This window comes from Orcinus orca, chromosome 6 (genome assembly GCF_937001465.1).
Source record: "Orcinus orca chromosome 6, mOrcOrc1.1, whole genome shotgun sequence".
Lineage (NCBI taxonomy): Eukaryota > Metazoa > Chordata > Mammalia > Artiodactyla > Delphinidae > Orcinus > Orcinus orca.
This window is the reverse complement of record NC_064564.1, coordinates 88,975,372-89,001,899: the sequence shown is the minus strand read 5'-3', so window position 1 is coordinate 89,001,899 and position 26,528 is coordinate 88,975,372. Positions and strand designations below refer to the sequence as shown.

Genomic DNA, 26,528 nt, shown 5'->3' with positions numbered 1-26,528 from the left:
TATGGCAGGGTTAAAACTAGAATGCAGTTATTTTGATGGAGGGATTTTGTGTGTTATAAGAAAACGAAATAGAACATGCCACCAACCTTGTTGCAAAAAGTGAATTGGAAATGTGGAATAACTGCAGTTATTTGAGAAACATATTACCAAAGAATACCTGGAATTGTTCGTAAAGTAATACTCTTTTATTCAACTGAAAAAACTTGGGTAACTGGCTATAGGACATAGACTTACACTGTGTGGCCTCAAAGGCTGGATTCTGAGTTCCCTCTGGAAGTTATGGATGTGGTACAGTTTAAGGAAGAATTCTCTAATAGATCTGCCTAAAAATATACCTGAGAGGACAGTAAACCATAGTAGGAACTTAATAATGCTGTTATGTGCCAGACTCTTTACATATATTGCTTTTAATGCTCAGAACTACCCTGCAGGTAGGTATTATAATTTCCGTTTTAGGTTGAGGAAATTGAGGCTCAGAAAGGTCAGACGGCTAGTAAGTGGTGGAACTGGGATTTAAACTCAGGTATGTCTGACTCCAAAGCTTATTTTTTTCCCCACTAGGTTATACTATTAGCAGGTGCCCCTAAATTGTCCCTGCAGAGACTTTTACCCATTTGGTTGATTTGTAAAGGGTCGATTCAAGTACTAGATTGGAGATTGGATTCTGATGACCCTTAAGGCCCTGTTAATAGATCTATTTGCTTTGGTTGTGTTACTTTTATAAATGTAACTTTCCATATGTATGCAGGTACAGTAATATTGCAATTGAATTTTTATTTCATCTTCCCCTTTCACATTTTGGTATTAAAACCGATCCTATTTTAAACATGAATCTGTGCTTAAGTGCTTGCTGGGCAGCAAACTGGACAATCCAGAAAGGAGCCATTAATATCTGTCTTTACCTTGCCCATAAGCCAGGAGCCTGTCCACTGATTCTTTACTAGGCCATATCCTAATTCTTCAAGAAACCATTAATCAGTCCTTACCCCTTGCCTCCCTGGCCCTCTAGAACGCTATCTTCAGCAAACTGTAAGAACCCACAAAGCTGTGGTCCTAGCCTCTCCAGTTCCTCCAGTCTATCAGTTTATTCATTTAACAGACATCTACTGAAATGCTTATTAGAATATGTAGTCAAATAAGACACGGTCCCTGATATCCGCAGACCCCACCCACCTATCCCAGATGGGAGAGATTTAAGAATGCTAAAAGAGGAAAGAGCCACTTGAAAGCGAGAGATTGAAGATACAGATTGTGTCTCCCTGGTATATTCTAGGACATCTCCTTAGGAAGTCAGGTGAGTGGGCTAGAAGAGTTACATACAGAAAGAAATAGGGAAGAAGTATAAAGTTTGTTTTCCTTCCACAGGCTTTAATAATATTTTTGTTGAATTATAGTTAATATGTATGACCTAATCACATGTGGATTAAAGAGCTCACTGGCTTCATTTAAGTAAATTTCTTGATGGCAAAGGGCTCAGGAAGCAATAGTAGCAATTATAGTTTTGTTGTTGTTGTTGTTAACAAATACTGCATACCTTTTTCATATGAGAATGACCATTCTAGCCCAGCTGCTTGTGTGCTGATTCTTATTCTTCTCTTTCTTATCAGGTCCCTTTAATGACCCATAGAATATATTTGTGAAGTGGTTGGCCTGATTAAGGGGCAGTCAGAATTAGAGGTGTCAAGTTTCCTGAATATTATGGGGTTTGTGCCCCCTTTTAAAAGTAAAAGCAAAACAAAAACTACAGACAAAGGAAACATGGACAGGAAAGTCTCATTTGGGGATTAAAAAATTTTGCTCCTGAATTTAGTATATTTAAGAGTTTATAGATACAAAAGCCCATTTTAACCAGAGGTAAATTTTGAGGGGGAAATTCACTCTATACCATATATCTTTTTTTTTTTTTTTTTTTTTTTTTTTTGCGGTACACGGGTCTCTCACTGTTGTGGCCTCTCCCGTTGCGGAGCACAGGCTCCGGACGCGCAGGCTCAGTGGCCATGGCTCACGGGCCCAGCCGCTCTGCGGCATGTGGGATCCTCCCGGACCGGGGCATGAACCCGCATCCCCTGCATCGGCAGGCAGACTCTCAACTACTGCGCCACCAGGGAAGCCCCCATATATCATTTTTGTAAAACTTATTTATTTAGTATGCTAACTTGCCTATGAGATTTGACGGAACTTGTCAGGTGAATCAGTCTAATATTTGCAATAAACTTACCATTTTAAAGATTTTGTAGTCTAAAAATATGTTATTTGGAGAAAACGAATTTCCTTCATAAATGCCTGAGTCTTAGTAGTTACACGTCCAAGTAGATACATCTTAGAGGGCTTATTTCAGACTTCTTTCATTGCCGCTGTGAGAGGTCCTTAGCTTTGTGCTCCATAATATTGGCCATTTTCTTCCAGTGGAAAAAACCAGAATCTTTAAATTATTTGTCCAGTCTTTGAAATGGAATAGTCTTTGAATTCAAAATTGTTTTCCTCTCCAATGAATGACATCAGGATTCCTGAATTAACAGTGTGACTGTTAATTCTGTTTATTGTTATATGCTAAATATGAATGGATAACAACAGAAATATCAATAAAATTTTATTGCTTCTGATTTTCAGTTTTAATTGGTATCCTCCTCTGTGCATAGGTGTCGTTTCAGCCAGATGTTGCACCCAATTTTTGAGGAAGCTTCCAATGTCATTAAGGAAGAATATCCAAATGAAAATCAAGTAGTGTTTGCCAGAGTTGATTGTGATCAGCACTGTAAGTACCTTATAGGAAGTCTGGAAGAAACTGTCCTGTCCCCACCTCTCCTACACACACACACACACTTTTTTTTTTTTTAATGCTCTGTTTTAAGTAGAGAACAAGCCAAAATGTTCTAGTGACCTTGGTTAAAATGTTAATATTTAATCTTTTTGTACTTAAAACACTACTTTCCATTCTGCCTGTGTGAGGGATTAAAAAATTTTTTTTCATTAAAATATAGTAGTGCAAGCATAGAGGTAGTAAATCATTTTGGTTTTCTACCAAAGCAAATACCAAAATCAATAAATAAAATTGAAATATAGTTTTAGGAAAGAAAAGGATTTCTGTTAGTTTTAGAATCATGCAAAAATACTATTTGTAGTAATTTCAGATAAAACGATCTCAGACTTTGGGGTGGTTTCTGTTGTTTAAAAGATTATACTAAGATTGTCTTAGACTGTCTTTGAGGTGTAATTTGCTGTAGTTACGATTAAAAGTTTGTTGCAATGAGTTATTGGTAAGTTGCCCTGAATTACAGAACACTCCCATTGTGCAAATTTCCTATCCTTTATGTATCACCTGACAAGTAGAATTTCTGTGTGTGTGTGTGTGTGTGTGTGTGTGTGTGACATACAGATGGCCAAGAGGCACATGAAAAGACGTTCAGCATCACTAATTATTAGAGAAATGCAAATCAAAACTACAATGAGGTATTACCTCACACCAGTCAGAATGGCCATCATCAAAAAATCTACAAACAATAAATGCTGGAGAGGGTGTGGAGAAAAGGGAACCCTTTTGCACTGTTGGTGGGAATGTAAATTGATACAGCCACTGTGGAGAACCGTATGGAAATTCCTTAAGAAACTAAAAATAGAACTACCATTTGACCCAGTAATCCCACTACTGGGCATATACCCTGAGAAAACCAGAATTCAAAAGGACACATGTACCCCAGTGTTCATTGCAGCACTATTTACAATAGCCAGGACATGGAAACAACCTAAATGTCAAACGATAGATGAATGGATAAAGAAGATGTGGTAACATATATACAATGGAATATTACTCAGCCATAAAAAGGAACAAAATTGGGTCATTTATAGAGATGTGGATGGACCTAGAGTCTGTCATACAGAGTGAAGAAAAACAAATATCATATATTAACGCATATATGTGGAATCTAGGAAAATGGTACAGATGAACCTATTTGTAGGGCAGGAATAGAGATGTAGATGTAGAAAATTGACATGTGGACACAGGGTGGGAAGGGGAGGGTGGAACAAATTGGGAGATTAGGTTTTACATAAATACACTACCATGTGTAAAATAGATAGCTACTGGGAACCCGCTGTATAACACAGGGAGTTCAGCTTGGTGCTCTGTGACGACCTAGATGGGTGGGATGGAGGGCAGTGGGAGGGAGGTCTGAGAGGGAGGGGATATAGGTATACATATAGCTGATTCACTTCACTGTACAGCAGAAACCAACACAACATTGTAAAGCAATTTTACTCCAATTAAAAAAAATAATAAAAAAGTGAAAGCTTGTTGCATTGAGTTATTGATAAGTTGTCCTGAATTATGGAAAACTCCCATTGTGCAAATTTCCTATCCTTTACATTTCACCTGACAAGTAGAATTTCTCTGTGTGTGTGTGTGTGTGTGTGTGTGTGTGTGTACACTAACTTTTCACTTTGCTGATGAGGAAATGGAAATAAAGTGGCTTAACCAATGTCATACAGCCTACTGTCTAGTCATGGCAGGCTGAGAATCCAGAACTCCTGACCAAATGCCTTCCTAGACCTATTTGCTTCTTTTCTGTTCAATTCGACAAATGTTTTGGGGATTTTCTGGTAAAAAAATCCCAGAAACGGCTAACAGCAGAGCATTTCAAAATCTTCTAAGCCATACCCCACATTTCTATCTGCTGTGGTTCATAACTAGATACGATGAAGGGAGCAATAAAAGGTTGTCAGTGCAAGCATGGCCTGCATTTCCACACTGCTTTCTGCATCTTTCCTCCCACCTTTCACTGACAGAGAACATGATGTTTTTGGTTTGGACTCTCATTTCAGATTTTTCTATTCTTTATGTATTTAATTAGACATTAAAGTACAGACAACAGTGCCTACTTTCCACTGAATTTGGAGTATAAGATCTGAAATTATGCTCTCAAGCTTACAGTTATTAGAAAGAAAAATTAACTATTGTTGAACAATACATATCATTTATTCTACTTCTAGACATATTAACATATGAGATAAATCTGACATCATTGCTAGTAATTAAGTTCTCTTTTTATGGGAGTAAATAGCCATAGTTAAGATGTTTTTTTGATCCACCAGAGATATCTACAAAATTAGTTTTTTACTAATGAAAGTTATATCTGAGACATTGTGTATTTTCCCTAAATATTTTTTCCCTTCTGTGTAATTCTTCACTTTTTAAAGTGACATTATGAAATCCTTACTGATGATTTGTTCATGTTTTCCACTCTTTCTTTGAGATTGTATGACAGACTGTACTTTGGGTAACCCCTCATGTGCCAGTTGAATTATAGAGGTTTTGAACTGGAAGGACCGTAAGAGTCCTGTGGTCTGGAGAGAAATGCCTGTTAGGCACATTGTTCTTTGGTAGGATTTGCTTTTAAAAAAAAAGAAAAGATTTATTGAAGTATAATTGACATATAATAAACTGTACAAGCTTAAATTATACAATTTAATGTTTTGACACATGTATGCAGCTGTGAAACCATGATCACAGTCAAGATGTCAACATATCTGTCATCCCCCAGATTTTGCTTGTGCTCCTTTGTGGTCCCTCTCTTCCCCTGTCAATCCTCAGGGGGCCATGGAACTGCTTTCTGTTACTATAGACTAGTTTGTATTTTCTAGGATTTTATATAAGTGAAATCATACATCATGTGTTCTTTGTGTGTGTGTGTGTGTGTGTGTTGTTGTTGACTCAGCATGGTTATTTTGAGATGGTTACATGTATTATTCATTTTTATTATTGAGTGGCATTCCATTGTATGGCTATATACTATAATTTGTTTAACTGTTCACCTGTTGACAGACATTTGGGTTGTTTCCATTTTCGGGCTATTATAAATAAAGCTGCTATGAACATTCAGATACAACCCTCTATACACATGTTTTCATTTATCCTGGGCAAATACCTAGGTGTGAAATATATGGGTCTTATGGTAGGTGTATATTTAACTTTTTAAGAAACTGCCAAACTGTTTTCCAAAGTACTTGTATTATTTTACACATCTACTAGCAGTGTATGAGTGTTCAAGTTGTTCCATATTCTTGCCAACATTTGGTATGGTCAATCTTTTTAATTTATCAGATCTGTTAAATTATTAACAGGTGTAATAATTTCTTATAATAAATTCTTACTGGGTTTTGAGAACTCTTTATACAAGTTCTCTTTTACATGTGTAATTTGCAGATCTTTTTCTCCCATTTTACTCTCTTAAGAGTGTCTTTAATTGTGCTAAAATACACAGAGCATAAAATTTACCATCTTTACCATTTTTAATTGTACAGTTCAGTAACATTAAATATATTCACACTGCTGTACAACCAGTCCCCAGAACTTCATCTTGTGAAACTTAAATGCTATACTCATTAAACAACTCCCTATTTCCCCCTCCCCGTAGTTCCTGGTAACCACCATTCCTCTTTATTTTTCTATGAGTTTGACTATTCTAGATACGTGGTAAAAGTGGAATCATACAGCATTTGTCTTTTTGTGGCAGGCTTATTTCACTTAGCATAATGTCCTGAAGGTACTTGCATGTTGTCGCGTGTGTCAGAATTTCCTTCCATGTGATGGCTGAATGATATTCTGTTGTATGGCTATCCTACAACTTCTTTATCCATTTATCCATCGATGGACACTTAGGTTGTTTCCATGTCCTAGCTATTGTAAATAATGCTGCTGTGAACATAGGGGTGCAGATATCTCTTCAACATACTGTTTTCATTTCCTTCAGATGTATACCCAGAAGTGGAATTGCTGGATCATATGATAGTTCTATTTTTTAATTTTTGAGGAATCACAATACTGCTTTCCAAAGCAGCTGTACCAACTTTTATGTTCCTGCCAGCAGTGCACAAGGGTTCTAATTTCTCCACATCCTTGCCAACGCTTATTTTCTGTTTTTGAGATAACAGCCATCCTAAACGGTGTGAAGTGATATTTCATCCTGGTTTTGATTTGCATTTCCCTAGTGATTAGTAATGTTGAGCATCTTTTCATGTCCTTCTTGGCCATTTGTATACCTTCTTTGGTGAAAAATCTGTTTGAGTCCTTTGCTCATTTTTTAATCCGTTTATTTTTTGTTTTTGAGTTGTAGGTGTTCTTTGTATATTCTAGACATTAACCCTTTATCAGATAATAGGATTTATAAATATTTTCTTCCATTCCATAGGGTGCCTTTTCACTCTGTTGATTATGTCCTTTGCACAGAAGTTTTAAATTTTGACGTCCAGTTAATCTGTTTTTACATTTGTTGCCTTTACTTTTGGTGTCATATCCACGAAATTATTGCGACTCCAATGTCATGAATCTTTTCTCCCCTATTTTCTTTTTAAAGTATTAATCATTTAGGTGGTATGTTTAGGTCTTTACGCATTTCAAATTAATTTTTGTATATGGTGCAAGGTAAGGATCCAGTTTCGTTCTTTTGCTTGTGTACATTCAGCTTTTCTAACACCATTTGTTGATGGACTGTCCTTTTCCTATTGAATGACTTGACACCCTTGTCAAAATTCATTTGACCATATATGTGAGGGTTTATTTCTGGGCTCTCTGTTGTGTTCCATTGGTCAATATGTCTATCTTTATGCCAGTACCACACTGCTTTTATTACTGTAGCTTTGTAATAAGTTTTGAAATCAGGAAGTGTGAGATCTCCAGTTTTGTTTGAGAGTATCTTCTGAAGGGCATATATTCTTAATTTTGATGGAGTACAATTTGTCCTTTTACAAAATGGATTATATTTTTAAATTCTGTATCTCAGAAATCTTTGCCTCACCCAAGATCACAAAGATTTTCTGCTATGTTTTCTTTCATACATTTTATAGTGTGAAGTTTTACATTTAGGTCTATTATGCATTTGGAGTTAATTTTTACATGTGGCACAATGTATGGATTGGAATGCATTTTTTGCAAATAGTTATCAAGTTGTTCTGACATAATTTATTGAAAAGACTATCCTTTCTTCAATAACTAACTTTGCATCTTTGTTAAAATCAACTGACCATATATATATGGATCTATTTCTAGTCTCTATTCTGTACTGGATATATTTGTCTATGATTTATTTGTTTATTTGTCTATGTTTACACCAATACCACACTTTCTAGATTACTGTAGCTTTATAAATAAGTCTTGAAGTCATTAGTGTAAATCTTCCAACTTTGCAATTTTTTTCAAAGTGGTTTGGTTACTGTAGTTGCTTTGGATTTCTGTATGACTTTTAGAATCAGCTTGTTAATTTTTAGCCAAAGGGGGTGTTGGGGGGGAAGACTGCTGGGATTTTAATTGGGATTACTTTGAATCCTTAGACCACTTTGTGGAGAACTGTCATTTTGACACTATTGAATCTTCTAATTCATGAACATTGTGTATCTCCCCATTTATTTAGGTCTTTTCAATTTCTCTTAGCAATGTTTTGCAGTTTTCAGCAATGTTTTAGTCTACATGTCTTTCACATCTTTGTCATATTTATCACTATTTATTTTTTGATGCTGTTGTAAATGATATTTTTAAAATAAACTTTTTATTTTTGGAACAAATGTAGAGATACAGAGAAGTTGCAAAGATAATACGGTGAGTTCCCTTATACTCCTTACTCACTTTACCCTAATGTTGACATTTTACATTACCATGGTACATTTGTTAAAACTCAAATTTTTATTTCTGTTGTTTGTTGCTAGTATATAGAAATACAATTGATTTTTGTATAATGATCTTGTACACTGGTACTTATTAGTTCTAATAAGTTTTATGTAGATCCCATAGGATTTTCTACTTAGGCAATTATACTGTTTGCAAATAAAAAGTTTTACTACTTACGGTCTTTATTTCCTTACAGTATTCTTTCCAGCCAAGTGTACCTACTTGCTGCTTCAGGATTAGTTTCTGTCAGGCAGAAGTTCTCTATGAAGCTTCCTAGCAGAACCAGAAGGTGACCTCAGAATCAAGATATCATCCTGCTCACATATGTGTTCTTATTAATCACCTGTCTGGCATTGTGGCAACCCACTCTGTCCTGCCTTCTGATACTTAAGTCTGTCTCTCTTGTTTCCGGCTCAGTGTGTCACCCAGAACTTCCATTCATAGTAATAGTGTTATTTCTTGGAAAAGGTCTTGTAAAAAGTTTCTAGTCAAATTGCTGGGAAAAACTATTGTTGATGTAGTGCTTACTTGGAGTTAGGCATGCTTTTTGAATGTATTATTTCAGTTATCTTCACTGAGATACTGTTATGCATTTATTCCACAACATTTTTTTTTAATATGCCTGCCCTTTAGAATGCAGTGTGGGCGGTTCTAGAGATATAGCAGTGAGCCAAACACACCCAGAAAGGCAAGAGCAATAAATACACAATTGCTTATTGGGATAACTGTTTTGAAGGGAAGGTTTTGGGTGCTATGAGATAATAAGTCTGACTTAGTCTAGGGGCATAGGAAGGTCCTCTCTTGAGGCAATGATACAAGACCTGAAGGAAGAGTAGGAGTTGTTTTTTTTTTTTTTTTGGCGGTACGCGGGCCTCTCACTGTTGTGGCCTCTCCCGTTGCAGAGCATAGGCTCCGGAAGCGCAGGCTCAGCGGCCATGGCTCACGGGCCCAGCCGCTCAGCGGCATGTGGGATCTTCCCAGACTGGGGCACGAACCCGTGTCCCCTGCATCGGCAGGTGGACTCTCAACCACTGCGTCACCAGGGAAGCCCAAGAGTAGGAGTTTTTAAGGGAAAAAAGGGAAGAAGAGTGTTTCAGACAAATGGAGGAGTAGGTGTGAAGTTTCTGAGGTGGTAATGAACATTGGACTTTCAGAGAGCTGGAGTATATTATCATCTTATAGATGAAGACACTGAAAGACTTAGAGAGGCTGAGTGATTTACCAAGGTTACATAGTAAATGGGGGGAGCCAGACTTGTCACCAGCAGTATACAGCTTTTATCAGGTAACTATACTATTTTGAAGGTCAAAGTAAAGTAATTTAAATTGAGATTTCTCATAGAAACTGAGAACTCATCCAGTTCCTGCATAAAAATGACTCAAGGGGGCTTCCCTGGTAGTCCAGTGGTTAAGACTCTGCACTGCCACTGCAGGGGGTGCTGGTTCGATCCCTGTTCAGGGAACTGAGATGCAGCATGCTGCGCTGCATGGCCAAAAAAAAAAAGACAAAATGTTTGTTATGAATAATGTAATAGTCTGTTTAAGTTATCCCTACTGGGTCAGTATATAAACAAAAATGTAGTTACTTATATGTGGTATTATTGTTTCTATACTGTGTGGCCCAACCCTCTACTAAGGTAGAATCCTTTGTTCTGGTACCAGAGGCCTACTACTTACTAAGTCATATACAGTTGGGCAAGTTATCTAAAAAAACAAAAAAATTGCTAAACTTGATTTAGGACTCACCATAAAAAGTGTGTGTGTGTGTGTGTGTGTGTGTGTGTGTGTGTGTGTGTGTGTGGTGAGAAAGAGGGATATGGTAACCAAATGTGGTAAAATGTTAAATCCAGGTGAGGGCATACAGGTGCTCATTATATTACTTTTTCATCTTTTTTTAAGTTTGAAAATTTTCAAAATAGAAAGCTGTTATAAAAAGTCACTGAACCTGTAATTTGTCTGGTTTGGAAAAGAGGGAAGAGCGCCTTGTTGCTTTAGAGTTTTTGAGAGAATATGTGTGAAAGAAGCTTGAAATCTGCACTATACAGGTGTACTGTGATACTGTTAATTGTAATTTCTGTTACTTTCACTATGATAAGTAACCTTCAACATGATTATTGAATTTAAAGAGAATTTCCTTGGATAGACTTTTACTGGCATTTTGAGGAATACTTAGAGCCACTTGATGGCTTTTGGAAACTGAGCCCTGGTTCTCTCTGTGGCTGTCTCGATTTCTTAGTGAAAACCTCCTGTGTGCAGGCATGGCAGTTGAAGGCATTTTGTTGGTCATGAACTGCCTTCTCTCATAAGTTGCCATCTCCTGGACAGCAGCACGTCTGCATTACCACTGGGTACTATGGAAGGTAGATGTACCTTTTGTGAATATTCTCCCATTACCAAGTAGAATGCCAGTAACACAAAGATGGCTTAATGTTAGGAAATAGAATAAATCCCATCAGTATCTAAAATGGGGAAAACCAGCTTATCCTATCAATAAATGCTGAAAGACTTGATAAAACCCAACAAGGTTCCTGGAAGAAATTAATGTGGCAAAATGAATGAGCCATCCTTTGCTTGCATTGAATTTTTAAAATCTTTAATGACTATGTATTGCTTCTTAACATTTTGCAAGCTCGAACTGAGGTGTGACACATGTCTGAATTTAGTTGTGAGTCTGTCTATCTTAGCCACAAATCTGGTATATTGTCGTGCGTTTGGGAATTTCTGCCAGTGTGGTGTTATAGTTTTTTTCTTTATCAGCACTACTTAAGAATTGAGGATGAGGTGAGACCATAAAGTGAAGAAACAAACAACATAATTACATAACAATATAAAAATGTAATGGCACTAATTTTCATAAAACATGCCGAGTATTTTCAAAGCAGCCCCTGTGGGAGGCAATGCATTTACTCATCCCTTAGAACCTGCTGGGCCTCCTTTTGGAGTTGTCCTCTACACCAGTTTACTAGTTGATCAGGAAAAGTTATCTCAGTACATAATTCTATGTTTGCTACCCGCATTTCTTTCTATCTCTGTCTCTTCCACTTAGCAGCATCCCATGGAGTGCTTTCTGCCCTACCTTTATCTCACTTCGTTATATGCCCTTCCTAGGACTTTATTTGATGAAAGGTTCAGGTAAATAGGCTGAGAATTTGGAACTGGAGAAGGAGAGAAGGCAAGAGTGGATATAACAGGCTCATTTCACTCAGTCAGCCCTTTTGTTTCTGTGTATGAGCTGCTTGCAGCAGCTTTGATTTCCCTTCCCCACTCTACCGCCTTCCTCCAAAAAGGTTGGAAACTGTAAGAGAATTTTAAACTTAGACTGTTGCTGGAATGACATCAGGAAGCTTCCAACTATTTAAGCTTAGCTATATTTTTTTGAAATCCCAGTGTAAATCTTGTAGCTTGAAAAACCCTCATCTAGTGGTAAAATTTAGTTCACCTCCTAAGCCCCTAAGTTCTCCATCTGTTGTATTTAAGGTAGGGAACAGACAAAGTAGAAGAGAAGTAGAGGAAGAGAAAAAGGAAAAGGAAGTCAGGGCAATTGAAGAGACAGACTCAAGTTACACATAGAGGAGCAGCTCCCTCCTACAGCCCAGAGAGCATTTGCCGCTGTGTCCCCACTTATCCTGCAGAGGACGGGTACTGTGTTTCATATTTGTCACAGATCTGACAATTGCCCTTTTAGTTTCTCCCAGCTGGGGGTCCCATGAAAGGAATCTCTACATCTCTGGTGAAGACATATTTATTATGGACTTATTAGAGGATTTCTTTTATACTGATCTTAGGGAATCCAAACTGGTATATCTTTTTGTTACATGTATTATACATTTAAGAGTTTTAAGAATTTCATTTAAGATTCTAGTCTGTGGAAACAATTAGAAGTAGCAGCAGCAGCAGTAGTAATATTAATGATAATAACAATAATGATAAAATGTAAGCTTTATAAGAACAAGAACCTTATCTTTTTACCCCTCTATCCCTAGCACTGGATTGGGGTGTCTAGCACATTATCTGTGTTTATTTATAGTTATTGAATAGATGGATGGATAAGTAGTAGCCAGCATTTATGAACTATTAGTTTTATAGGTGCTTTGTTAAATACTTTAAATAGGTTATATCATTATCTCTCAACATACGGTAAAGTATTTTTTGCAGTATTTTGTCAAGTTGACTTGTCACTGATTATAAGGCACACTTTTATCTGTAACTGAAAAAAAAACTGAGAAAAATTGAACTATGTTTTCTTTTTTTTTTTTAAAGAAGATGTTGGGGGTAGGAGTTTATTAATTAATTAATTTATTTTTGCTGTGTTTTGTCTTCGTTTCTGTGCGAGGGCTTTCTCTAGTTGTGGCAAGCGGGGGCCACTCTTCCTCACAGTGCGTGGGCCTCTCACTATGGCGGCCCCTCTTGTTGCGGAGCACAGGCTCCAGACGCGCAGGCTCAGTAGTTGTGGCTCACAGGCCTAGTTGCTCCACGGCATGTGGGATCCTCCCAGACCAGGGCTCGAACCCATGTCCCCTACATTAGCAGGCAAATTCTCAACCACTGCGCCACCAGGGAAGCCCTAGCACAATGTTTTCTTATCACTTAGGATTTTTATGTCTATCATAAGAACTATTTTAGAATTACTTAGGATACAGATTTTTTGTCATATCATTCATTTGTGTACCTAAAAGGAATTTATTCAAGTAATCCTGAAACAGTTTCACTTTCAGAATCTGACTCTTGTGCAATCATTTACCATTTCTGAGTCATTGATTTCTGTGGTTTTCCACACAATATTTATTGACTTCTGTGCCATTAAGAGTGTTGGTAACACTCTTGATTAAAGAATGTTACTCTACTTTTTCTAGAATTTTCTTCCAAGCTGCTCATACCCATTCTGCAAGTATTGATGCTGAGACTTTACTGTTTGACTAACCTTAGAGTTCATTTTTTCTCAATTGAAACATGTCAACTGCTAGTTAAGCAGCTTTTATTCAAAGTCAGCAAGATATAACCAAAATGTTAATAGTGGTTTTCCCCAGTGGTAGTTGGATTACAAATGGTTGTTTCCGTTTTTTGTAATTGTCTTTGTTTCCCAAAATTTCTACACACACACACACACACACAATTAAAACTTGCCTTTGCTTCAGCTATGGATCATGATATCACTTTATCTAATCTTATGCAGCCTCTTTTGGAGAGTTTGAGAGTAGAATTCATCACTCTCTCTTGGTGGTCATGCTGCCTTAGATGTAGAAAGTCCCATCCATCTGCCCCTGGTGGGACCAGGTTCTGTGCTGCCCTCCAGTGGCTATAGGCTGTATAGCACTGAGCAAGTGACGTTCTTACATTATTTGCTGGCCAGTGCAGAACATTGGCTCCCACTAACATTTTTAGGAATGTACTTTGTAATTGTCCTTGAATTAGGCAGCACTTGCTCCCAAATACCAGAGTTACTCACACTTGTCTGCCTTCCAATGCAACTTGAACCTTCCACATTAGAAATTGAGAAGTTTTTATAAGAGCTATACACAAATGAGACATTAAGAATAGGAAAATAATTATAGACAACAATATTGTATTAACATCAAACTTACTAAGAGACTGGATCTTAATTATTCCCACCACAAAAAAAAATCATAATTATGTAAAGTGATAGGAGTGCTAACACTACAGTGAGGATCATATTGTAATATTGCAATATAGAAATGTAGCAAATCAACATGTTGTACACCTTAAATTTATATACAATGTTATATGTCAACTATATTTCAGTAAAAAAAAAAAAGAGAAAATATACAGTGAAGAGTTCATGTGCATAAAATAGAACTTGGATGAGCAGGTTTAGTCTGAATCCTGAGTAAGCTTATAGGCTTTGTTTGTAATTTTTCTGTTTAGGGTTTTATTTTGCTGTTGTGTTTTTGTTTTTTTTTTTTTACCACATTGTGGAAGGGCATGGTTTGGGAATGGAAAAGGTACATAGGCGGCAGTGGTCTTTATCCTGGAACCAGAGCAGTAAGACCTTCCTGTTGAAATCATCTGCCTCTTTTACTATCTGACATGGATAATCATAGCAGGGAGGGACATTGCTGAGACAAGAGGAGAGGCATTTTCCCATTTGGAACCCTGCTGGGCATTAGGCAGGCAGGCTGGCAGGCAGAACCCATCAAGGCAAAGTAAGTGACCACTGAAGCAAAAGTACGTGCTAATTTTCCAGTCAGCGAGATGTTAACCTTCTTAAATTTATAATTCTTTGACATCCATTTTAACATTTGATCCATCCAGTTAATAATAATAAAAAACCCCTCCATTTATTATACCCCTTAAGTCATTCTTTGTTATACTGTCAAAATGTCACATTGTAATTATCTTAAAATCACTTTTGACCAAAGCTTGTAAAAAGTCACCTTTATGTCTGAGATTATTGATCAATGTAATTTTAAGGTGTTTTTTTTTTTTTTTTTCCGGTACGCGGGCCTCTCACTGTTGTGGCCTCTCCCATTGCGGAGCACAGGCTCCGGACGTGCAGGCTCAGCGGCCATGGCTCATGGGCCTAGCCGCTCCGCGGTATGTGGGATCTTCCTGGACCGGGGCATGAACCCATGTCCCCTGCATTGGTAGGCAGACTCTTAACCACTGCACCACCAGGAAAGCCCAATTTTAAGGTTTTTGCTTCTTTTTTTTTTTTAATTTTTATGTATTTTTGGCTGCGTTGGGTCTTCGTTGCTATGCGCGGGCTTTCTCTAGTTGCAGCGAGCTGGGGCTACTCTTCATTGTGGTGCATGGGCTTCTCATTGCGGTGGCTTCTCTTGTTGCAGAGCATGGGCTCTAGGTGTGCGGGCTTCAGCAGTTGTGGCTCGCAGGCTCTAGAGCGCAGGCTCAGTAGTTGTGGCACATGGGCTCAGTTGCTCCACGGCTTGTGGGATCTTCCTGGACCAGGGCTTGAACCCATGTCCCCTGCATTGGTAGGCAGACTCTTAACCACTGTGCCACCTGGGAAGTCCCAGGTTTTTGCTTCTTAATAATTAAAAGCCACTTCATTGTGCAGTATTCTTGCTGTCATGATGTTATTTGAGAATTAAGCAAGCAAGTATCTATTCCTCTAATAGTCTTTAAGTGTTAAATCTTTTTCTGTCCATAACTAGAATTTTAAGGCAACCTAAAGGTTGTACTTTTAAGTTGGTAAACAGACTCTTATTTCTCCAGGACTATTATAGTGACTTCCTTACTAGTTTCCCTGGTTCTCTACCACTGTTAGGTGAATATTTTTAAAGCCCAGCTTTGCTGCTCAGTGTCTTCTTATCACATGTAGGATAAAATTCAAATACCATTAATTTAGCACTTAAGACTCGCTGGAGTCCATCTGTAGCTTTATTTATTTCACTTCCAGTTTATGCGTATTTGCTATTAGCACACTGTTTTCTGATTATGCCCACTAATTCACCAAGTTAAGGAAGTTGAAAGCATTATATTATCTCTAGCAGTGCCTCTTGCTGTCCAATTTCATACTGATCCTTAGGCCACAAATAGAAAATGGATGTTTCGTCTTACACTAGTTCATTTCTTTCTGGGTCTATTGCATATTTTTTCTGCCAGATCCTTTGGGGATTAAATTCCTTGGCAAATCAGGCACCAGCTAGTCTAGTTTAGCTTTTTTTCTTTTTCTTGGATGCATTGGGTCTTCATTGCTGCACGCAGGCTTTCTCTAGTTGCAGCGAGCAGGGGCTACTCTTTGTTGCTGTGCGCGGGCTTCTCATTCTGGTGGCTTCTCTTGTTCTGGAGCACAGGCTCTAGATGTGCGGTCTTCAGTAGTTGCAGCATGCGGCCTCAGTAGTTGTGGCACACAGGCCCTAGAGTGTGCTGGCTTCAGTATTTGCGGCACGTGGGCTTCAGTAGTTGTGGTGCATGGGCTCAGTATTTGTGACGCGCAGCCTCAGTAGTTGTGGCGCATGGGCTTAGTTGCTTCGCAGCATGTGGGATCTTCCCAGACCAGGGATCGAACCTGTGTGCCCTACATTAGCAGGTGGATTCTTAACCACTGCACCAACAGGGAAGTCCCTGGTTTAGCTTTATTAACATTGAATGTGCACCTAAATTGGACCTAGTAGGATATATTTCCCCTTTGTAGGGCTTGATAATATTGATTTAAAAAATTCTTAAAAAGTTATTGTTATTTTGCTGATAGGATGGGCCAAATGTGTTCTCTGGTAATTTTAATTTGTTACTTCTTAATTACAACTGAGCGTGTTTTTACATGTTTATTGGCCATTTGTGTTTCTTTCATAAATTGACTGATAATCTTAGCCCATTTATCTTTTTGATGGTCCTTTTGTAACTGTTCTTTATATATTCTGAATATTAATAATTTGTCTCATATATGTCACCAATATCTTTCTTCCTCTTTGCCTTAAAAATTAATGGTGTTTTCAACATCTAGATGCTTCCTTGCCTAGGCAGCTTCAAAATCTGGCAAATGTCTTGGTTGTATGTTTGATGCTGATGCAGGCCTTTATACAATTAGACAGTATCTCCTAAGCACTACAAGGCCATGGGAGATTTTACTCTTTTTAGCTCAATCCCCAGCTTCCTATGCCACCCCTGTACTCAGTAAATATCCTCTGGGGAAAACTTCCTGTGTGTTTCAGGGTCCCTTTCAGTCCACCATTCCAGCCCAGGTACTATAAATAGCTTCACTGATTTCTCTTTCCCTCTGCCTATGCAGGTGTAATCCTTGGCCCTAAATCTGCACAAGTTACAGATATAATTTCTAAAAGGAATATTGCATAGGAAACCTAGCGGAAAAATAAATGCCAGTGAGTGAGCTTTTGCTTACTTAGGAATGGTCCTTTCCTTTCTGGAATTAATGTGACTTTAAAAAAAAGTCATTTTTTTTCCTAGTCATCACAGCAGAAGCAGTAGATTTCTGCTACCTACTATATCCTGCTTGGAAGTGGAAATCTTTTCGTAGATCCTCTTTTGGGTTTTCTGTGAACGCAGTAAGATTGTCTGCAAATAATGACATTTTAATTCTTTACCAGTGTGTGTGTGTGTGTGTGTGTATTTATTTCTTTTTCTTATTACACTAAGAACTCCAGTACAGTGTTATGTAGAAGTGATGGCAAGCATTTTAATTTCTTTCTTGATATCAGCAGGATAGCTTTTAGTGTTTTACTGTCAAGTTGTTTGGTATTTGTTTATTTAGATACCCTTTATTAAATTAAGGAAGTTCCCTTCTATTCCTAGTTTGACAAAATTTTAAAGTGTGAGTAGATGTTGATTTTACCAGATGTTTTTCTGTTTCTTTTGAGAAGTAGTAGAACCTTTCTCTTTCATTCTGTTAATGTCATGAATTACACTGATTGATTTTCAAGCATTAAACTGAAGTGCTAGGCTAAATCCAGCTTGTGATATATTATCTTCTGTACACAGTGCTAAATTCACTTTAATACTTTCTTTTTAAGTTTTGCATCTTATGTTCTTGATTGAGACTAACATGTATTTTTCTTTTCTCATCATTTCCTTGTCAGATTTGACAGAAAGATTATGTTGACCTCATATTTGGGAAATGTCCCCTCTTTTTGTTTTCTCTGAATGGTTGTATAAATAGCATTATTGGCTCCTTAAATGTTTGGTAGAATTTGCTGGTAAAGTTTTCTAGGAATGGAGTTTTCTTTGTGAGAAGGCTTTGGATTATGGGTTCAGTTTCCTTAATTTTAGGACCAGTTATATTTTCTAGTGTTGGTTTGGTGAGTTGTGGTTTTGTGACAATTTTTGCATTTTATCAAAATCTCCATACCATCATTAAGTTATTGATAATATTCTCTTATTATCTGAGTTGCAGACTCCCGCTATATTCCTGAAATTGTGTTTTTTCTCTTTTTTTTTTTCTGGGTTGGTCTCTCCAGGGCTTTATTGATTTTATTATATTAGTCTTTGCAAAGAACCAGATTTTGGCTTTTTTTGTATTGTATATTTATTTTCCACTTCATTAATTTCCACTTTTATCTTTTTCATTCACTCCTTTCTTCTTTGTTTTTCTTTTATGATTTTTTTTAGATTAATACTTTTTTGTTTTTTAGCCTTTTCCCCCTAACATATACATTTTAATGTTATAAATTTCATTCTAAGCATTGCTTTGGCTGCACGCTGCAAGTTCTGATATGTATTTTTCATTATCATTCAGTTCAAAATATTTTCCGGTTTCCCTTTGTAATTTCATCTTTGATCCATGGCGTGTAGAAGTTACTTTATTCTCATTATGAGTTGAATCGTTTGAAAGTTGTTGAGACTTTTTTTGTGATTCATCATATGTTTGTTTTTTATATGATATATATACCTGCAAAAAATGTGTATGTTGCAGCTTTGGGGTAGTGAATAATATATCTGTCAAATAATTCTGGTTTCTTAGTTGTGTTGTCCAAATTCTCTATATTTTATTGATTTTATTTGTTATATCAGTTGCTATAAGAGGTGTGATAATAATCTCCCACCATGATTATAGATATTCCTTGTAGTTCTGTCATTTTTTACTTTATGTGTTTTTAGGTTTTTATTTGACACATAGAAATTCAAAATTGTTACATCTGCGTGGGGAATTGAACTTTTTATTAGTATGAAGGGACCTTCTTGATCTGTAGTAATGCTTTTTGCCTTAATGTGTACATATTTACTATTAATATAGCTATATGAGATTTTGTTTGATTAGTTTTATATAGAATATTTTTTCCCATCCTTTTAATTTTAAAGTTTTTGCATCCTTATGTTTAGATGTATATTTTATAAGTAGTATATAGTTAGATTTTACTTTTGCACCTTTGTCAAAAATCACTTCTACATGTATATGTGGGTCTGTTTCTGGACTCTCTTCCATTGATCTATTTGTCTATCGTCTGTGTTTATGCCATTATCACACTGTCTAGATTCCTGTAGGTTTACAGTAAGTGTTGAAGTCCACTAGTGTAGGTCCTCTAATTTTGTTTATTGGGTATATTGGTCTGTAATTTGTTTATAATGTCTTTGTCTGGTTTTTGTATAAGGGTAATGCTGGCCTCACAGAATGAGTTGGGATGTAATTCCTTCTCTTCAATTTTCAAGAAAAGTTTGTGTGGAAATGGAATTATTTCTTCCTTAAATATTTGGTAGAATTAGCCAATGAAGCTCTCAGTGGAAAGAGCTTAGAAATATGTATTTTTGAAAGAGAAAAACAGATCATGAATTTTTGCTAGTAGTTTCAATTCAAACTAAATATTACAGGGTTTTTACTTAATTCCCTCAATTTTATATTTGTATCTTTTTTCCTTATGCTGAAATCTTGATTCTTAATAGCACTAGCGTGATTACTCGTGTGCTTTATCTATAATTTGTGCGTGTTTAGTTAAAAATAACAATTACAGTATTAAAATTTTTTAATCTAATTTTGTTTTACTATTAAACATTTCCTTGGTCCCAAGTCAAAACTGTAAAACCAAGGTATAGTCAGGGAGATATGAATTCCATTCCTGACTTCTCCTTCCATTCTCTTCCATTGATGTTGTTTTTTGGAGGAGGTAGCATCGTAAAGATATATATATAGATAGATAGATAGATAGATACACACACACACACATGTATATATACATATATATATTCCTACTTATCTTCCAAGTTTCTTCTCCATATTTCTTTCACATTCTCTGCACCTGGCTTTTTCCACTTAACACAGTGTATCTTGGAGATTGCTCCTTAGCAGCACAAAGAGATCGTTTTCTTTCCTTTATATAACAGCCTAGTACTTCATTGTATGGGTGTACCGTACTTCATTTAACCAGTCTCCTACTGATGGATATTTGGGGGAAATAGGAACTTCTCTAAAAAGACATTTTCCACATTCCAGACCACAGCATTGTAGCATTGGCTAGTATTATAGAACTATTTAACCTAATTTTAACAGCATTTTTATTAAAACCTTTTCCATTTATATATCACTGCAAAAATTCATTTTACAGTATGCTAGGTTTCAGTGTGTAGTGTTCTGGTGACTGAATGAGTTTTTTAGTTAGGAAGGTAAAGTTCCGTACTTCTTACTATTTCTTTGGGCTGATTTTCTACTAAGTAGTTTAAGCCTAAGCCTTTGTGGCCTTTGCCTTATAAGAGGTGCCTCTGTTTATCTTAAAAGACTTCTACTTGCTTATACAACCACTCTTACCCCTGAATTTCTAGTACCAGTTTAATCTAATTAATTCCTTGATCAGGTAATAGAACCACCATTTTTACGACAACTCAAAGACACGTTTTCTCATTAATTTATCAGGTTGAAAAAGGGCTTATGGCTGATATATCCACTAGTGTTCTGCTTCAAAAAGTATTAACTCCTAAACCAAACAGATTAATGTCTATTTAAATACTTGTATATCAAGGTATCTTAATATTATTTCAGATTTCTGTGATTTGGTGAATAAAATATTCTCCTCGATCTCATGTATGACCAGTGGTTCTGTCTCTTTGCTCATATCTGTCTTCTGTTTAAAGAATTTTAATAGTCAAGTATATTTCCCCTTTATAAATCCTCCATGGAGTTCAACAAAGTGTTATGTGATCTTAATTACATAGTCTTTTCTCCAAACCCCCTTCTGAGAACCCATATTCCATCCTTAACTTCTAATACACCGTTTTAGTATTCTTTGATTTCTTATCTTAGGAAAAAATGCAACCTTGACTTATCGAAATAGTATAAGTATTTTTAGCTCTTCCTAGGCAGTGTGTAGACCTTAGAATACTTAGAATCATTAACCTTCTGCTTACATCCCCTCCCCCAGTTTATATGTTGTTGTTGTTATTATGTATTTTAATTTGTGTCAAACTCCATAAGGCATAATTATTGTTGTTGTTTTGTATAGTCAGTATTCATTTAGATTTTTAAAAATCTTTTTTGAGGTATAGCTAACCTAGAATTAACTGTAAAATGTACAAATTAAGTTTGACCTATGTATACACCTGTGAAACTGTCAGCACACATATATATATATACCCTCTGGTACAGTTGTTTCTACCATCTAATCTCCTAGAAAATTAAGATGGTTAACAGAGTTTATTGCAGTTCTGTTTGTTTTGTTTTTGTTTTGTAACTACTAGGAATGGAGGTAGGGCTAGAGAATTTTCATGTGTGTGTGTTTGTTTTTTTTTTGCCACCGTTTTAGAATTCTGCCCTCATTTTAAAACTCAGTTTAAAAAATTCTTTTTTTCATCTGTTTTAAGCTACTTGTGCTCTCTCAGGTCCCCTTCACTCTAAAAATGTAGTGTATCTTTTATCATTCTCATACATGTGACTAGCATGCCATACGAGCTTTACCAATGTCTAGAAACCATTGATTTCTCCTATTTGCTACCTCTTGGAAATAACAGCAGAAAAATTTAAAGGCTTTTCCATTCTGATTGAGTCAGTATCTTAGTAATTGTCATTCCTAAAAGTGAGATCAGCATACATTTTTACTTAGTTTCTTATTTTGAGGCTATAAATCCTAATTTTAATGATTTGTGTGAGAGTATACCCATAGGTCATAATAAAGGGATTTTTTTTTAGTGTATACTGCTGAGTTTTGCTCTTAATTGTATTAGCTTACACAAAATTTGCATATGTGGGATTATAAATTCTTCTACTAGCAAAGAATCTAATATTAGATTTTAGCCTTTAAGAGTGATTTTAATTTACATTTAATTCCCTTTTATTAAATACTGTAAGAGATCCTCACAACATAAAGTGATTTGAATGACTGTTTTCAAAATTGGAATTTTGTACATTCCAATTTTTTTCTAGACTGTATCTATAATAATACTGACATTTATTTAGAGTTTACTCTGTCATGCATTTGTATTGTCTCATTTAGTCCTTAAAACAACTCTATGTAGTAGAAATTATTATCCCTACAGATGAGAAACTAAGGCCTGGAGAGTTGATGCACCTTACAAGTTCACACATACAGTAAATAGCTTTGGGATTTAAACCAGGTAATATATGTCTGGAGCCTGGCCTCTTAACCAGTATAAACTCTTTTTTTCTCTAATACTGGAAAAGAATTATATGAACCAAAATGTTCTCCCTAAATAACTGTAAGATTTTTGACTGTTGGGCTAATGGGCCCACTCAGACTAAGTTTGAGGGTGACGTTACTTTTTTTTTTTCATTCTTTTAGCTGATATAGCCCAGAGATATAGGATAAGCAAATACCCAACCCTCAAATTGTTTCGTAATGGGATGATGATGAAGAGAGAATACAGGGGTCAGCGATCAGTGAAAGCACTTGCAGATTACATCAGGCAACAAAAAAGTGACCCCATTCAAGAACTTCATGACTTAGCAGAAGTCACCACTCTTGACGTAAGTCATTAACTTTTGCTGTATCAAATGAAGCCTGCCTGATTAATGTAAACAAATTCTTATGCAATCAAAGAATCTGGCATTTTCTTATACTTCATTGCAGTGGATTTTATATATATATATATATATACACACACACACACACATACTTAACAAGTTGAATTTTTCTTGAATTAATTCTCAAGGGAAATGCTAATATTTTACTGAACCTTTGGATAAAATGTATATAGCAATACAGTAAAGTTGTACTAATTTGAATTAATTGAGGGTAAAGGGTAGCCTGAATTATGAAGAAATAGAAGTTAATGTCAGGCATACACAAAGTTTCCATAGTTTGCTTAGTGGAGACCCTTATGTAGAAGTGTGAGAGACCCACGGTGGAGTCTCTACCAACAGTCACACATTACGAATTGATGTATTATTTTAACACATCTTAGAATTAGTCATCTTATTTAGGAAGGACTGTCACTGATTAAACAGTTATGTATTTCTTGAAATTTTAAAATAAAATGTTGGAAGGAAATTATTAGATTAGATGATAGTTAAGACTGTTTTCAACCTAATGTAATCTTTAATAGTTTTGGACTAGGTGTTAAAAGCCAATTATGCATTTATAGTCATACTTCATTTGGAGATAATTGAACAGCAGCTGGGTAAATGCAATAACATTATTCTTAAAGAACTATATATGTTTATAAAGTAATTACATACTTTATTTTACAGCGCAGCAAAAGAAATATCATTGGATATTTTGAGCAGAAGGATTCAGAAAACTATAGAGTTTTTGAAAGAGTAGCAAATATTTTGCATGATGATTGTGCCTTTCTAGCTGCATTTGGGTAAGTAGGCTGAGAGTGTGTTAGTGGGTCGGGTCAGCTCAGCTGTCGTGTTAAATTCTTGTTGTGTGTGGTCGTTTTCTGAAGATGACCTCTCCAAAGATTATCTCAGTCCTCTTAAAGTCACCAACCAATTTTTACACCTATCTCTGACTCTTTCTAAGAGTTTAAGTCTGTTAATTATTCTTTCTGTACTATATTCTATTTCAAAATGTGGGTAAGAGGAAAAGGTTGGACAGGTTAACTCTCATACTTTTGTTCAGCTCATTTACTAACACTATCCTGTGTCACAAAAAATGCTTATTAACCTGTGGGGTTTCCAAACTGAAACAACACAGTGTTTCTCATTAATGACCATGAACTTCATCATCTTTACTCATCTCTGGCTCTCCACCACCTTTTCTTCTGCCTTCCCTGTCTCAGAGGAACAATGCTCCTTTCCACGGCTAACCTCTTTACTTGTTTCCTTGTAATTGTCCCTTCAAAATCCTCTGGGGCTTTGATCCATCAGTTGTCCTTGCTTTCTCATGTTTTCAACCTGACCCTTTTCATGAACTCTTTCCTTTTCCAAAAACATGATTCTCTTTCCTGATCTGTCCCTTCTGTCTCTTGAGCTATAATCTCATTTCTTTCTTTTCATTCTCAATTTTTTTTCAGAGATTAGTTTTGCTTGGCTACCTTGAATTTCTCATATTTTAACCAGTTAAAATACCTTAACCTCCTGGAAGCTAACTTTTACCTCCATTACCCTAAAGAAACTTCTGTCTACACAGTCACGAAGTGACTTCTTAATTAACAAATCCAGTGGCCTTTTTTCAATCTTAATCCACTTCAATATCTCTGAAGGATGTGACCCTCAACTACCCTGTCCTTTTTCTTTTTTTTTTTTTTTTTTTTGCGGTACGCGGGCCTCTCACTGTTGTGGCCTCTCCTGCCGCAGAGCACAGGCTCTGGACGCGCAGGCTTAGCGGCCATGGCTCACGGACCCAGCCGCTCCACGGCACGTGGGATCCTCCCGGACCGGGGCACGAACCCGCGTCCCCTGCACCGGCAGGCGGATTCAACCGCTGCGCCACCAGGGAAGCCCCTGCCCTGTCCTTTTTCTGCTGTGTCTACACTTTATGTTGAACTCCCTGGTTGATCCTTACCTTTCTGACTTCTCTGGCTTTATCTTGTTTTTTTTTTTTCTTTCTCTTTCAAAATGGAATCATTCTTATGGTTCTGTGTTTGACTCTTTCTTCTCATTGGAGGTTATCTTCCCCCATCCTTTGATGTTATACAATATTATTTTTCTCTTTTCTTTGGCCTATAACTGGTAGACTCTATTGTGGTACCTATCTTGAGTAGAGCCCAGATTTCTGGCATAGTATGTCCTCTTCATTTTGTGACCTTTCTCCTTGTTTTAAATGCTTCTATAGGTTTTTTATGTGTGTTTTATTGTAAACATTATCAGTGTTTTTTGAAGATTGTTGTAGAGAGTAAATAACGGAAGAACTTCTCCCCCATGCTTTTTGTAATACTGTTTCCAGCCATGCAGGCCCCTTGCTATTCCTCAAACACTGCAAGCACACTTCTGCAGCAGAGCCTTTGCCCTTACTGTCTCTATCCAGAGTGCTTTGTCCAGATATCATCTCATCAGAAAGATCTTTCCTGATAGCTATATATAAAATAGCACTATCATCATCCAACTTGTCATTCTTTATTCACTTATTTTTCTTCATAGCACCTTTTTTTGTTTGTTTTTAACCACCCAAGATAAAAATATCTAGTTGTTTGTTTTTCCCCACAAAAATGGAAGCTCCATGAGAGGATGTTGTCAGTTTTGTTCACTGCTGTGTACCAAGTGCCAAGAACATAGCTGGTACAAAGGAAGCACATAGCAAACAGTGAATGAATGAATGGAGCATGTTCTTCCTTTCTGTTCCAGTGTCATCAATCTAGCTTAGTACTGCTTGCCCCTGTCTCCTGACTGCTGTAGTCAGAACCTGGAGATAAATCAGGGTTCAATTAATCCAAATATAATTTAGAGAGAGGAAAAAGTTACCCATTTTGACTTATAATTTGTTGTAGAATTCACTCACCAAATATTTATTCACCCATTATGTGCCTGTACCAGGCATGGGAAATAGTAAACAAATAAACAAAAAATTAGTTATTTATGGAACTATATTCTAATGATGTGTAGGTTATTTCATTTCATCTATTTTTTTTTAGAAGTTTTGGTTTAAAAAATTAAAAGAGAATTCATGGTTGAGTCTGACTTAACAAGCAGATAATATGTTTGTGTGACTGGTTTATGTGACTACATCAATGACCTTGATCCTCAGTTACTAGAAACAATCTGGGGTCAAAAACAGCTATTTAGTGCCCAAACTGCCAATCCACAGATAAAATACTGAGTCACAAAAACAGCTAACTAAAATTTCCCTTTAAAAAAATCTGCCTCATATTAAATTTTTCCTTTAAATGTATGCTTTTGTTGGTATTGCATAATCTTTATTTATTTATTTATTTATGGCTGTGTTGGGTCTTCATTGTAGTGCGTGGACTTTCTGTAGTTGCGGTGAGTGGGGACTACTCTTCGTTGTGATGCGCGGGCTTCTCATTGAGGTGGCTTCTCTTGTGGAGCACAGGCTCTAGGCGTGCGGGCTTCAATAGTTGTGGCGCACGGGCTCAGTAGTTGTGGCTCGTGGGCTCTA

The 26,528-nt window shown here is 36.5% G+C and overlaps 1 protein-coding gene and 1 non-coding gene across 3 annotated transcripts in view; both read left to right on the top strand.

Annotated features, from left to right (window-relative positions):
• Window positions 1–26,528, top strand: part of ERP44 (endoplasmic reticulum protein 44) — an 88,640-nt gene that overhangs the window by 36,496 nt on the left and 25,616 nt on the right. Inside the window, exons 1-4 of one of the 2 annotated variants that reach the window (XM_033431199.2) lie at window positions 1,159–1,294; window positions 2,640–2,755; window positions 22,809–22,993; window positions 23,717–23,832. In XM_033431199.2, coding sequence (XP_033287090.1) covers window positions 2,656–2,755; window positions 22,809–22,993; window positions 23,717–23,832 — 401 coding nt within the window. In that variant the 5' untranslated portion in view covers window positions 1,159–1,294; window positions 2,640–2,655. Of the gene's footprint in view, window positions 1–1,158; window positions 1,295–2,639; window positions 2,756–22,808; window positions 22,994–23,716; window positions 23,833–26,528 lie in introns of those variants that run through there. The other variant, XM_004271482.4, reaches the window with a different exon arrangement.
• TRNAG-GCC (transfer RNA glycine (anticodon GCC)) lies at window positions 10,046–10,118 on the top strand. Its single transcript has one exon. It is a non-coding gene; the product is annotated as a tRNA-Gly (tRNA).